General features: G+C 41.9%; 2 protein-coding genes across 2 annotated transcripts in view; both read left to right on the top strand.

The window, feature by feature from the left end:
• LOC139418919 (uncharacterized) overlaps positions 1–4,563 on the top strand; it is a 29,015-nt gene extending 24,452 nt beyond the window's left edge. Inside the window, exon 8 of the mRNA XM_071168704.1 lies at positions 3,428–4,563. Coding sequence (XP_071024805.1) covers positions 3,428–4,363 — 936 coding nt within the window. The 3' untranslated portion in view covers positions 4,364–4,563. The remainder of the gene's footprint in view (positions 1–3,427) is intronic.
• A 3,588-nt stretch (positions 4,564–8,151) lies between these two features.
• Positions 8,152–11,569, top strand: LOC139418923 (uncharacterized). Its single transcript, XM_071168708.1, has 3 exons — positions 8,152–8,628; positions 9,609–9,730; positions 9,907–11,569. Exons 1-3 carry the CDS (start codon positions 8,376–8,378, stop codon positions 11,101–11,103), a joined length of 1,572 nt encoding a protein of 523 aa, XP_071024809.1. The 5' UTR covers positions 8,152–8,375; the 3' UTR covers positions 11,104–11,569.
• Positions 11,570–15,352: the final 3,783 nt, after the last annotated feature.

A 15,352-nucleotide genomic window follows, 5' to 3' on the forward strand; every position in this document is an offset into this window, starting at 1 on the left:
GTTTGCAAGTTCATATCCCCGAGCTGACAAGGTACAAATCTGTCGTTCTGCCCCTAAACAGGCAGTTAACCCACTCTTCCTAGGCCGTCATTGAAAATAAGAATTTGTTCTTAACTGACTTGCCTAGTTAAATAAAGGTAAAATAAAACAATTCTTCATGATGCCATCTATTTTGTGAATTGCACCAGTCCCCCCTGCAGCAAAGCACCCCCACAACATGATGCTGCCATCTCCGTGCTTCACGGTTGGGATGGTGTTCTTCGACTTGCAAGCATGCCCCGTTTTCCTCCAAATATAACTATGGTCATTATGGCAAAACAGTTATATTTTTGTTTCATCAGACCAGAGGACATTTCTCCAAAAAGTATGATCTTTGTCCCCATGTGCAGTTGCAAATCGTAGTCTGGCTTTTTTATGGCGGTTTTGGAGCAGTGGCTTCTTCCTTGCTGAGCGGCCTTTCAGGTTTTATCGATATAGGTCTCGTTTTACTGTGGATATAGATAATTTTGTGCCTGTTTACTCCAGCATCTTCACAAGGTACTTTGCTGTTGTTCTGGGATTGATTCGCACCTTTCTCACCATGTACGTTCATCTCTAGGAGACAGAACACATCTCCTTCCTGAGCGGTATGAAGGCTGCGTGGTCCCATGGTGTTTATACTTGCGTACTATTGTTTGTACAGATGAACGTGGTACCTTCAGACGTTTGGAAATTGCTCCCAAGGATGAACCAGACTGTTTAAAGGCACAGTCAACTTAGTGTATGTCAACTTCTGAACCACTGGAATTGTGATACAGTGAATGATAGAGGAAATAATATGTCTGTAAACAATTGTTGGAAAAATTACTTGTGTCATGCACAAAGTAGATGTCCTAACCGACTTGCCAAAACTATAGTTTGTTAACAAGAAATTTGTGGAGTGGTTGAAAACAAATGTTAATGACTCCAACCTAAGTGTATGTAAACTTCCGACTTCAACTGTATATAGAGCTTTTCATACAGAATCTGTTACTTTTTAAAAACAAGGGAGCTGGCAGTTCATGGGAGATGGTCTTCCACAGCTAGATGATGATGATGCTGTTCAGTAAAGGTGTAGCTTGATTGGAGGCAGCGTCGATGGTACAGCCAGGGAGGGAGACAGTCAGTCAGGCCCGAAGCTTTATCAGGCACATCTGTCTCTGCAGTTCACAGCTCCCCTTCCTCCTCTGTAGGTAGGCTGGAACATCCACCACCGAATGTGTAGCCCCCATCTGGGTGATGCATCGGCAGCAGTAAGTGCCTGGAGGCCACCACACCTGGGCAGTAATCAGCAACAGTCTACTACTAGACGAGCCTCTGTCATCCTCTCACACCACAATCCACATCTTTCTACGTAGTACTTGTTTGTTTTGTAGTTAATTATGTTGATTTTGGATGTATTGTATGATTGGACAGAGTAGATGATATGGTGATGGTTGGTGTGTCTTTAAAAATGCTTAACTGATGAAAAGTGGCAACCCTGACCTGTTGTTTGATGGTAGTGTTTTAAAATAAGGAAATTATATTGCCTTAATTCGTGTTTACTTGACATGGAGTAGTGAAGATGTGTGAATGTTGAACCTTTTCCAAAGTATTCTAAAATTAATTTTATCAAAGGGAGGGTACCAGATTTACAGAAAATGGAAAGTGTTACCATAGTGAGAAAAGTTATTCTAGTCACAGGTATTGTTTTGTGCAATAAAAGTAGGGGAGAGTGGGGTATTCTGGGCCATTTTTTACAATCAGCATTACTACGTCAAGGGAAATATAGTATTCTTTCTAACAAAAATATCTACATATATTTCAAGATGTTCTGTATCCCTGGAAATAATCAGAATTAATGTAAACATTACAGTTTTGAAAACATAGCTTGTCCAAAAAAGAAAGTGGTCTCTTGGCACAACTTCCCTCAGGTATGTGGTAAGTTGAGCATTGGGACAGGGTAAGTTGAACTGCCTTGGGGTAAGCGGGTGATAGTTTCCTGTGATGGTGGTGGTCGTCAAAGTTCTAAATAATGGAATGGGGTTGGTATATTGTATATCTTAAATGTATACAGTAGATCTGTCTGTTCGATATCACTTACCCTTCCATTTCTTGACCAGTTGTCTTGGACAGGGATGTTGTTTCGGTGTGCCAGTTTGTAGGCATGCTCTCTGCATTTGAGCCTACTACGCCCATGAAACCGGTCCGCAAGTTTCTTGATATGTTTAGCAAGCTCAGACTCCGTGTCATCAGATAAGACAGTGGTGCCTCTGCTACTCCATCATAGCCTCTCTTTCACACAGGTCCATGTTTGTTGTTATTTTTTTTTGTCAATGTACCTCTTCGGTGTCATTCAGTCTATTTGTTCATCTCTTGCTGCCGCTCCAATGGACTTATTCCCTTCTCTCACGTCCTTGGGGTTTAGACCCCTGCTTGTTTTCCGTATGTATAGACAGGGCATGATGATGGCTGCTCTGTAACAATAAAAACACATCTTGAGTTTATATGCATTACACATTGCAAAAATACTGTGCATAAAACTGACTAAATGTAATCATCATTTGTATGGGGTATGGTGGCCATTGGCTCAACTTACCCCATGGCCATTGGCTCAACTTACCCCAAGGCCATTGGCTCAACTTACCCCAAGGCATACATTTTGACTATATTAGCCCAAATAGCTCCAAGGATGCACTTTCATGCCATGTTTAGGGCCTCATGTTGAAGCTTATAGAGACCCCAAATGATGTATAAATCAATCTACTTTGGTTTAGATACAAGCGTCATGAAAACTACAACAATAAATGAATTTGACTTTTTGAAAATCTTTTTATTTTTTTTATTTTTTTTTGCTAACTTGCTTACCACTTTTTCAATGTGGTGTCTTCCTTCACAGACTCCATGAAATAATGGTTAGTGCTATCCGGACTTCCCTAACCATTTCAAATTTCAACTTCAATTGGGTAACGTCAGATTTGGGACTTCCAAGGGATATCAGAGAGCATGGACCATGAAATTATGACCTCTTCCTAAATATTTGGTCACGTGATTCATTTTGTGTATGGTTTCATAGAAACAAACACTCTCCCCTACTTCAGTTCTTTATGTAAGTGGATGACCATTTGAAACCATGTTGAAATTAAATACAAAATGTACTCTGTTCTGACTGACAAAACAAAATATAAATTCTGGGACTGTGTTTCCTTTATCTCAGTCAAACCAAAATATTATACTTAATTCTTGAATCAACACACATGGCCATATTTTATAATAAACTCCAATGGCTCCATATTGTTAGGTACTTGAATCACTGTGTTAGAGATGGGCTTGACTGTGGTAAACATTTTATAATGTCATGTTTCTGTGTGTACAGGAAATAATTTCTTATTTAAACCTTTAAGCTTTTCTGTTGTATTTGTGTTTGCAGTCTGCAGTCCATGAGGACCTGCTGATATCCGGTGTTGCTTGCGGGAGAGACTGGACCTCTGAAGTGGCTGATCACAAAACCTGGCCCCGGATCAGAACTCTGGATCAGGAGCTGTCGCTCTTCCTTCCTGAGTCGGAACCGGGACCCAACCACGAGGGACAGAGACTCCACCACCACACAGAACACAACCAGTGGACAGGTGGACTGAACAACCTCAGTCCTGGTGGTCATCAGAGAGACAGAGGCTCCAGTCAGGGATCCAGTCTGCAGCCCAGACCCTTCTCTTCACAGTCTCAGTGCAGGGATGTAGCAGGGCCTGGGGCTGATAAAGATAGACCCTCCTGTTCCTATGATACAAACACCACAGTATCCATGATGAACAGAGCAGGTCTTCCTGGGCTTCAGCCTTCACAGAGAGTGGTGGGAGACCCCCCTGGTGGTAGTCTATCAGCAGGTCTGTCTTCTCCTTCAGGGTCTTGTCTAAGGCCTGGTGACTGGGTTCATAGAAAGCCTGGACCTGGGTCTAGCTTTCCTCAGTTACCTCATGGTTACCCCACCAATACAGACAGGTTCAGGATGGGCATTTACCACAAGAAGGACCTAGCTTATAGCACAGCACATAATCCCAACAACACCCAAACAATGGCTCAAGGAGGGAGCTCAAAGACTAACCACCTGAGAGTGGTGGCTCCTGCTTCTACCTCCTCTGGTGTCATTGGGTCACAACGTGGGAGACCGAGCATTAGGACGGACGATGACAAGCCGTACACCTGCCCCACGTGTGGGAAGCGCTTTGCTAAAGCAAACTATGTGAAGGAGCACCAGACCGTTCACACCAAGGAGAGGCCCTTCAAGTGCAAACTATGTTACAAGAGCTTCTCCTTCCTGAGTAACCTCATCAGACATAGGAGTGTCCACAACGGGGAGAAATCATAGCAGTGTGGCTTGAGATGCACACAGGGAACCATTATTTAGCTGACATTTTTGAAAATACAGAAAAATCTATGAATATTTTTCATGATTGGTATACACCCACACCATTTTTTAATTGTTTTTATTTAATTGAACCTTTATTTAACTTGGCAAGTCGGTTAAGAACAAATTCTTATTTACAATGAAGGCCTACACCGGCCAAACCCGGATGACGCTGGACCAATTGTCCCTATGGGACTCCCAATCACGGCCGTTTGTGATACAGCCTGGATTCGAATCCAGGCTGTGTCTGTTGTTAGGGTATGCCCACACCATTCCAACAAAGAAAAGCTACTTTTTAATGAATCACTCATATTGTAATTATATGTCAATGATCAGCTAGGGGAAATCTGATTTTCAATATTGTGATGCCATTTTTATAATTGAATAAAGAATATATACGACACATTTTCCATGAACATGTTTCTGTGCCAATGCACCACACAACCAATAAACAAAGCATACCTATTTCAGGCACTAAAATATCATGGATTGCGTTTTCAACACCACAATAAATAGACTATGTCAATCTCGACAAACAGAAAATACATCCCTCCCTACCTTGTAGGCTTACCCAGTATCGAAGGCTTGGCTTGACAATCTCTGAATCTCATTAAACTTTTTGGTGTTTTGTAACCAATGTCTCTTTCCATTAATCAATTGGCCACTGCACAGTTTGGATTGATCGATTTTATTTGTCAGTTAAAAAAATACAAATGATTTTTAAAGTGACCAGGATTGCACAATAAAGTCTGGCCCTATTTCCATTGTGGTCGCTATTTTCTCCATAAATACTTCCACTACATGACCAAAAGTATGTGCACTGCAGTCAGCATGCCAATTGTATGCTCCCTCAACACTTTAGACATCTGTGGCATTGTGTTGTGTGACAAACTGGACATTTTAGAGTGGCCTTTTATTGTCCCCAGCATAAGGTAATGATCATGCTGTTTAATCAGCTTCTTGATATACCACACCTGTCAGGTGCATGGATAATCTTGGCAAAGGAGTAATGCTCAATAAACGAATTTGTGCAAAAAATCTGAGACAAATAAACTTTTTGTGCATATGGAACTTTTATTTCAGCTCATGAAACCAACACTTTACATGTTGTGTTTATATATTTGTTCTATATATATATATATATATATATATATATATATACACACACAGTTGAAGTCGGAAGTTTACATACACTTAGGTTGGAGTCATAAAAACTCATTTTTCAACCACTCCACAAATTTCTTGTTAACAAACTATAGTTTTGGCAAGTCAGTTAGGACATCTACTTTGTGCATGACACAAGTAATTTTTCCAACAATTGTTTACAGACAGATTATTTCACTTATAATTAACTGTATCACAATTCCAGTGGTTCAGAAGTTTACATACACTAAGTTGACTGCCTTTAAACAGCTTGGAAAATTCCAGAAAATGATGTCATGGCTTTAGAAGCTTCCGATAGGCTAATTGATATTATTTGAGTCAACTGGAGGTGTACCTGTGGATATATTTCAAGGCCTACCTTCAAACTCAGTGCCTCTTTGCTTGACATCATGAGAAATTCAAAAGAAATCAGCAAACCTCAACAAGTCTGGTTCATCCTTGGGAGCAATTTCCAAATGCCTGAAGGTACCACGTTCATCTGCACAAACAATAGTACGAAAGTATATACACCATGGGACCACGCAGCCGCTTAGGAAGGAGACGCGTTCTGTCTCCAAGAGATGAATATACTTAGGTGCGAAAAGTGCAAATCAATCCCAGAACAGCAGCAAAGGACCTTGTGAAGATCCTGGAGGAAACAGGTACAAAAGTATCTATATCCACAGTAAAATGTGTCCTATATCGACATAACCTGAAAGGCCGCTTAGCAAGGAAGAAGCCACTGTTCCAAAACCGCCATAAAAAAGCCAGACTATGGTTTGCAACTGCACATGGGGACAAAGATTGTACTTTTTGGAGAAATGTCCTCTGGTCTGATGACACAAAAATAGAACTGTTTGGCAGTAATGAACATTATGTTTGGAGGAAAAGGGGGAGGCTTGCAAGCTGAAGAATACCATCCCAACCGTGAAGCACGGGGGTGGCAGCATTATGTTGTGGGGGTGCTTCACAAAATATATGGCATTATGAGGGAGGAAAATTATGTGGATATATTGAAGCAACATCTCAAGACAAAATGGCTTAAGGACAACAAAGTCAAGGTATTGGAGTGGCAATCACAAAGCCCTGACCTCAAGCCTATAGAACATTTGTGGGAAAAAGCGTGTGCGAGCAAGGAGGCCTACAAACCTGACTCAGTTACACCAGCTCTGTCAGGAGGAATGGGCCAAAATTCACCAAATTTATTGAGGGAATCTTGTGGAAGGCTACTCAAAATGTTTGACCCAAGTTAAACAATTTAAAGGCAATGCTATCAAATACTAATTGAGTATATGTAAACTTCTGACCCACTGGGAATGTGATGAAAGAAATAAAAGCTGAAAGAAATCGTTCTCTACTATTATTCTGACAATTCACATACTTAAAATAAAGTGGTGATCCTTAATTGACCTAAGACAGGGAATTTTTACTAGGATAAAATTTCAGGAATTGTGAAAAACTGAGTTTAAATGTATTTGGCTAAGGTGTATGTAAAATTCTGACTTCAACTGTATATATACATACATATCTTCCTTTATATATATATATATATATAAATATATATAAAGGAAGATATGTATGTATATATACAGTTGATATATATATAAAGGAAGATATGTATGTATATATACAGTTGATATATATATAAAGGAAGAGAAGCTTATGCCTAATCCAAGAGATATCGAGATATGCCGGTGGCATACTGCTATACACATATAACAGAAGGAGGGTAATTTGTTCATTTTCGATCCAAATATTTTTTATGAAGATCAGCATTATATTGTTAAGTTATAGGAGTAACTCTGGTAGGCCTGAAATAGTCTACCTCACCTAAAGTTCAACTGTCGGAGTCAGTTGGAATGCCAGGGCGCATTGCCTTCATATCATAGGCCTGCAGTAGCTAAAGCTTAATAATAGCCACCATACCAGACCCTCACAAACGTTTATAAAATTATTAGAATTATATCAAAAGTAAGTCAAGCCATTTGTATAGGGAAAATACGATCAGAAGAGTAAATGTAAACCAGGGGGGAAAACGCACTACCCTCCCCTGTGCCCCCCCCCCCCCCCCCCAAAAAAAAAAAAACACAACCCTCCCCTATTTTGGATTACCCCTCCCTCCAGTAAATGTCGATCTGGCCCTTACTTTAAAGGTAAACTTTTGGCAAAAGACACCAAAATAGCGTCTTTAAACTGTCTAACTAATCAATGCACCATAACACCAGGTCATCTAATGCTTAAACAAACAAAAAAAATGGATGAATAAGATGTTTGGAAATAAACCGATTCTGAATAACGGGAGGGACACGTCCCCCTCATCCCCCGTGGCAATTTCGCCTATTCTGCGCAGAGTACTGGCTTGAGCAGTACTCTGTATTTTGAATGACTGAGGCTTACTGTTTTGTTTTGTATTTATTTTTTTCGTGGTTGAGATTGGTATACACCCACACGATTTTTAAAATGTGTTTAACATAACCTTTATTTAACTAGGCAAGTCAGTTTGAAAGATTTGTAGATTTTTTTTTCCAATTTTTCCCCCAATCCAGTAGTAGGCGGCAATACACCTTTTTTGTCTGGATGTAGTCCACCCTAAAACGCCACCAAATAAGAATTAAACGGAAGTAAATAATGACCAAGACAAATATACACGTTAGCGTTTTTATTGTTGTTATTTAGACGTTTATTAACATCCTGGAACTCAAAATATGACTACCTTCACAGCATCACATACTTACCCCAGGTAGTGTTTAATTCGCTTTGGAGACAGAACTTGATTGATAGATGTTTGTTATCTAGTTAACGTTAACTCTTCGCTAGCTAGCTGCTAACAATGGCTAATTTTAACGGTGTCGTTTTTCACACTCAAATAGCCTCCATTATGGAGGTTCTAGCGAATGCAGCCGTGGCAGAGATCTGTAAACTCGTAGACGACGACTATGCAGTGTTTCGTTTGGAAATTTCTCAAAGCCAAAAACAAAACAGGGCGTTGCGGAGGAAACTACAGCTTCTGGAACGGGAGCGCGTCCTCGCCAGTCGTCCCAGTAGTGGCAAGATCATCGATCGATACAGAGGAATGGCAAGAGGTACAATTAGCAGAAGTCCGAGGCTGCAGGGTGTGTCGACCCGTTGTCCTCTGTGCATGTGTGACATGTGTGACTTTAGATGCATTATCCCAGCTTGGTTTCATAGACTAGACGTAACATTGTAAATGAAAATCCGACACACTCAAAATTAGTATGAAATGTTATGTTTGGTATAGTTACATAAGACAGATGGTCGGGACGTATAAAGCAAACGTCTAGCAAACCCAAAGGTTGCGAGTTTGAATTTCTTCACGGACAATTTTAGCATTTGACCTAATTAGCAACTTTTCAACTACTTACTACTTTTTAGCAACTTTGCAACTACTTAGCATGTTAGCTAACCCTTCCCCTACTCCTAAGTTACCCCTTTAACCTAACTCCTGAACTTAACTCGAACCTTAACCCCTAGCCTAGCTAACGTTAGGCACCTAGATAGAATTCATAACATTTCATACATTTTAGCAAATTCGTAACGTATAATACAAATTGTAATTTGTAACATGTCATATGATATGGTTGATGGACAGCCACAAATGAATACATACCATACCATACAAAACGTAACATGTCATAATAAATGAAGTGTCTCAGAATTACATACAGAATATTACAAAATACTCTGATACCAGGTTGGTTAACCACATAATGGTTAACCAGAATTGGGTCTTGGCCAGTTTTTGGATAGTATGCAATAATTCCCCTGATTACTTGGCTTTCTTGCACAAAGACACAATGTCATATTCTAACCAGATTCATGATTTAGTGTATTTCTAATTATTTACTAAATTAAAACAATGTGAAGCATGGAACATAATCAATCAATCAATCTATAAATAGTATATCAAGAAGTTATGAGAAGTGTTACCTTACATCCTTGCCAATTCTAGACAGTGTCAAAACAGTCAATAGTGTAAAATGTACCATTGAGCATTGACAGTATCTAAACTAACCACCTCTTTTCCCCCCAATAATTTTCTCAGGTGAAGGACATCTCACTGGAGGTCACAGGAAGCCAGTGGGACACAATACATGGAGAGATGACCAGCCAATCCCTGTTAATGAGGGGAGTGGAACCTCAACCCAGCACATTATCAGGATAGAGGTTAGTGTAATAGTGTTACATCAAATGTGGCCAGTTTATTTCAGAAAGGCTCCCCTCAGCTATTCATGTACATCCTTATTTATCTGCCATAGAGGAGATTGTGAGACTTCCCTATGACGTTGTTATCCAATTTAACTCATGTACCGGTTAAATAACCTCCCCTCTTCTTGTGTCAGCCAGCAGATGCAGAGACTGCAGGTCCTGGGGTCAAGCAGGAGAGGTCTGAAGGAGAGGAGGACCCACAGCACAGCAGAGACATCCAGACTGGAGCGGCAGGAGAACCCCCTATAGCCACGGAGGACCACCCCACCTCCCCAGCGCAGCCCAGGACCCGACGCAGCATCACGGAGGTCAATGGAACGCTGAACACTGTCCTCAAGTCAGAGACCGACACCAAGATTTTACTTGTAACACACAGGCTCTTACACCCAGGATCTGACTGCAGATCAGACCCAGAGAGATTGGGGCCGGGGAGACTGGGCTGTCCTCCTGCTCCTGGGTCAGAGTATTTACCGGTATTTCACCAGAACCAGAGGATGGGTCATTCCCGTGGAGATGGTGACACGTTAGACACTGGTGGTGATGATCTGTCTTGTTCTTACACTACAGAGATGGACCCTGGCAACATATCCTTGGGTTTAGAGACACAGACTGATCTGTCTAGAGGGGACTGGAACCAGTACAGTAGTAGTATATACTCTGAAGGGTGCCTAGATAAGAAAGGGGAGGATCTGGTCGTAGATGAAGTGACTGTGAAAGTGGAGGGCGACATTCCTCCCACATGGAATGCAGATAGTCACCTAGGAGATGGACACTCACAGGGCAGAGATTTCTTAGATTACAGGGAAAGTATAGAGACAAATGTTAATGTCGCGACCCACTCCCCTTTACACGCGTTCAGGGATTGTGACCTATTGTCCACATCGATGGGACCTTCAGATTCACACACAAGCATCCTTTTCGATCAGGAATTGAACTCAAACTACAGGGCTAGAGCCCAGGCTCAGGGAGGGCGAGTCACATCAGGCAATAGTAAAGAGAAACGGTTCCTCTGCATGTTCTGTAACAAAGGCTTCAGCTGCCCCCAGAAGGTGGAGATCCACCAGAGGGTCCATACAGGGGAGAAGCCCTTCAGCTGTACCAAGTGTCACATGCGCTTCACCGAGGCTGGCAACTTGAAGAGGCACCAGAGGGTCCACACGGGGGAAAAACCCTTCAGCTGTACCCAGTGTCACATGCGCTTCGCCCAGGCTGGAGACCTGAAGAGGCACCAGAGGGTCCACACAGGGGAGAAACCCTACAGCTGCCCCCAGTGTGAGAAGAGGTTCTCCCAACAGCAGCAGCTGAAGATGCACCTGAAGGTCCACGTGTGAGAAAGGCCTTTACCCTGTACACACTGCCGGAAGAGGTTCTCAGAGAGGAGCTACCTCAGGATACACCAGCAGAAAAAACATTCTACTCCATAACTTAGAAAGTAACCATTCCGCTCAATAGCTTATGATGTTTAGATCAAAACCTGCATTAGACTCAGTGAGAAAGTAGATGCACAAAGTAAACAGCAGGAGTGGGTCAATTTCTACAACTGTGTTGAAGTGCAAGTCCCATTGTGGAATACATAAGGCATATACTGTAACAGTCTGTTACATATTGTGTTTGTACTGTGTACGCTATACGTTCACAAATGCCTGTTTCCTACTACTTTAATGATAAAGTGAATGCAGTTGATCAAGTTCAGGCAGATTTTTAGTTGAGTTGAGACCTGTATGTGTGGTTTTCATATGGTGTATTTAACACTTTTTTTTATGTTTAATAAACACAAAACAATTTTTTATTCCAAGACTTTCATTGAGACTCTCTAGTATACATCACATCTGAACTCACTATTCTGCATACTCCCGATAGTTCTTTATAACCAATATACACTTCCTAAATATACCTACACTTACCCACACATTAGAGTTGGGCATTATGGACAAAAATCCATATCCTGATAAATTGCCTGAATTGATGCGATTTCTATAAATAGAACAATACGTTTATAACAATGTGCACCACAGTTAAAACATATATAATTTAAACTACTACTACTAGTTCAATGGTTGTAGCCATCAATTGTCCCATTAACCAACAGCTTCTACCCCCAAGCCATGACTCCTGAACAGCTAATCAGAGGGCTACCCAGAACCCACTTTTACGCTGCTGCTACTCTGTTTATTATCTATGCATAGCCTATCAGCCAAATGCCTGCGATAAGTGATCGGTATTGTCGGTTTGTCTACAATTTCGGTTTAGCATCCCTGCTCTACCACACACTACTGTACACGTCAAAATAGTTTAGCCAGGTTTGTCTGAAGATGACATAGCTGACTCATATTTACATTTAGATTTGAGCTCTTATCCAGAGTGACTTACAGGGCGGCAGGTAGCCTAGTGGTTAGAGCGTTGGACTAGTAACCGAACGGTTGCAAGATTGAATCCCCGAGCTGAACAAGGCAGTTAACCCACTGTTCCTAGGCCGTCGTTGTAAATAAGAATTTGTTCTTAACTGACTTGCCTAATGAAATAAAGGTAAAATAAAAACAGTAGTGGGTCTATGCATTTTCATCAGTTATCAGTTGCAGCCTTCATCTGCCTTTCCAGCTGTTTGGGAGATGGGACTCCTGTATCTCCCTGGCCTTGTGGCTTTGGAATTGAAATGGTTAATCTCCTAGTCTGGCTGCCCGCCAGGATTTCAGAGCCCAGTCTACCCAACATTTTCAAGTAACTCTGATGTACCCACATCATATTTATGTCCACCATGATGGGATTAACAATGATGAAATCATTCTGTAACTACAGTATAGGTCTCAAACGTAGTGGGGATGTGTAAACACTCGATGTTGAAACTGTATTTATTATGTGTGTGAGTATGTACCTGAGAGTGTATGTCTGTGTAATATGTATCACCTGTCTCTACCAGGAGGAGGTGCTGCTGGTGAAGGAGGAGGGGTGTGAGGAAGGTCTGGGGAACCCTGGTCATGGAGGATAACCAGACTACACCTCCTCCTGAAAGTGTGGGACCATGCTTTTTGAATGATCAAACCATTAAAGAGTGTCAAGTAACAAATCAACTAACATGTTTGCAAAGTACTTATAGCAATCCCTCATTGCCCAATCAGAAGATGCTCCATAGATGGGTGCTCATATCAGATGTCTTGATTCAACATCCTCTCACTCTGTATCACTTACAGCCAGTTGACATGGAGGATGGGAAGCCTGATCTGCTGATAGTCAAAGAGGAGACAATAGAAGACAGACCAGAGAGCATTGATCTGTTGAGTGGACTAAAGATGGGGGAGCAATGTAAGGGATAAATACTTATTTTCTACAAGCAGTAATATATCTTCAATGGGAATAGTGATGCACCTGGCTATTATTTTATATTTTTCTTCATTCATAAAATGAAATCAATTACATATAAAAATACAATGTACAAACTTGACCAGTTAATTGACTAAAACTCCATATGTAGAGTTCTCGCTGCCATGTTTGTTGGCTGGAAGCTAACAGAGAAGACTGGGTGGCCATCTTGGATTCCCAGACCCAGACTGGTGCAGCCAATGTCCCAGGGAACAACATCACCAAGCAGGTCAGGACCACAGGTGACATAGTGGAGGTCAGTGGATGGGACGGTGTCCTCAACTCTGAGCTGGGGAACAACACTGTTAACCACAACCAGAAACAGACAGTCGAATCCAAAACAACTGAACTTACTCTCCAAGACAACAGACTGGCTGAGACCAGGGCGAGGTGTAGATTTGGTATGCGGCCAGAGAGAACTGATACAGACTCAGCTAGCGATGCTCCATCCTGCACCTATAGTTGTGATTCAGAGAGACTGAAGGCGCCTCAGGTTAACTCCCTAACAGGTGCTGCCTTCAGTCTGCCTTCTATAGGATCTATCAACTGGAACATGGACCCTGTGACAACACAGACACTCCCTGGCCTTTGTGCTCTTCACACTTTCCTATTGTTAAACCAGGTCTCAGACAATGCCCATAGCCCATTAATAGTGTGTAGTGAGTGATACAGTTGAAGTCGGAAGTTTACATACACCTTAGCCCACTTGATTCAAACTCAGTTTTTCACAATTCCTGACATTTAATCCCAGTAAAAATGGTAAAGAAATTGTGTAACTGAGTCAGGTTTGTAGATCTCCTTGCTTGCACTTGCTTTTTCAGTTCTGTCCACAAATGTTCTATAGGATTGTGGTCAGGGCTTTGTGATGGCCACTCCAATACCTTGACTTTGTTGTCCTCAATTTTGCCACAACTTTGGAAGTATGCTTGGGGTCATTGTCCATTTGGAAGACCCATTTGCAACCAAGCTTTAACTTCCTGACTGATGTCTTGAGATGTTGCTTCAATATATCCACGTAATTTTCCTCCTCATGATGCCATCTATTTTGTGAAGTGCACCAGTCCCTCCTGCAGCAAAGCACCCCCACAACATGATGCTGCCACCCGAGTGCATCACGTTTGGGATGGTGTTTGAAAGCCTCCCCCTTTTTCCTCCAAACATAACGATGGTCATTATGGCCAAACAGTTCTATATTTGTTTCATCAGACCAGAGGACATTTCTCCAAAAAGTACGATCTTGGTCCCCATGTGCAGTTGCAAACCGTAGTCAGGCTTTTTTATGGCGGTTTTGGAGCAGTGGCTTCTTCCTTGTTGAGCGGCCTTTCAGGTTATGTCGATATAGGACTCGTTTTACTGTGGATACAGATACTTTTGTACCTGTTTCCTCCAGCATCTTCACAGAGTTCTTTTCTGTTGTTCTGGGATTTATTTGCACTTCTCGCACCAAAGTACATTCATCTTTAGAAGACAGAACGCATCTCCTTCCTGAGCGGTGTGATAGCTGTACCCTGGACACCATATGTGAATTGATTGCCCCCCATCCATCTTCAGAGTTCGTTCTGTTAGGTGACCTAAACTGGGATATGCTTAACACCCCAGCAGTCCTACAATCTAAGCTAGATGCCCTCAATCCCACACAAATTATCAAGGAAACCACCAGGTACAACCCTAAATCTGTAAACATGGGCACCGTCATAGATATTATCCTGACCAACTTGCCCTCCAAATACACCTCTGCTGTTTTCAATCAGGATCTCAACGATCACTGCCTCATTGCCTGCATCCGCTATGGGTCCGCATGGGTCCGCGGTCAAACGACTACACCTCATCACTGTCAAACGCTCCCTAAAACACTTCTGCGAGCAGGCCTTTCTAATAGACCTGGCCCAGGTATCCTGGAAGGATATTGACCTCATCCCGTCAGTCGAGGATGCCTGGTCTTTCTTTAAAAGTAATTTCCTCACCATCTTAAATAAGCATGCCCCTTTCAAAAACTGTAGAACTAAGAACATATATAGCCCTTGGTTCACTCCAGACCTGACTGCCCTTGACCAGCACAAAAACATACTGTGGTGGACTGCAATAGTATCGAATAGTCCCCGCGATATGCAACTGTTCAGGGAAGTCAGGAACCAATACACACAGTCAGTCAGGAAAGCAAAGGTTAGCTTTTTCAAACAGAAATTTGCATCCTGTAGCTCTAACTCCAAAACGTTTTGGGAC

Source organism: Oncorhynchus clarkii, chromosome 10 (assembly GCF_045791955.1).
Source record: "Oncorhynchus clarkii lewisi isolate Uvic-CL-2024 chromosome 10, UVic_Ocla_1.0, whole genome shotgun sequence".
NCBI classification, from domain to species: Eukaryota; Metazoa; Chordata; class Actinopteri; order Salmoniformes; family Salmonidae; genus Oncorhynchus; species Oncorhynchus clarkii.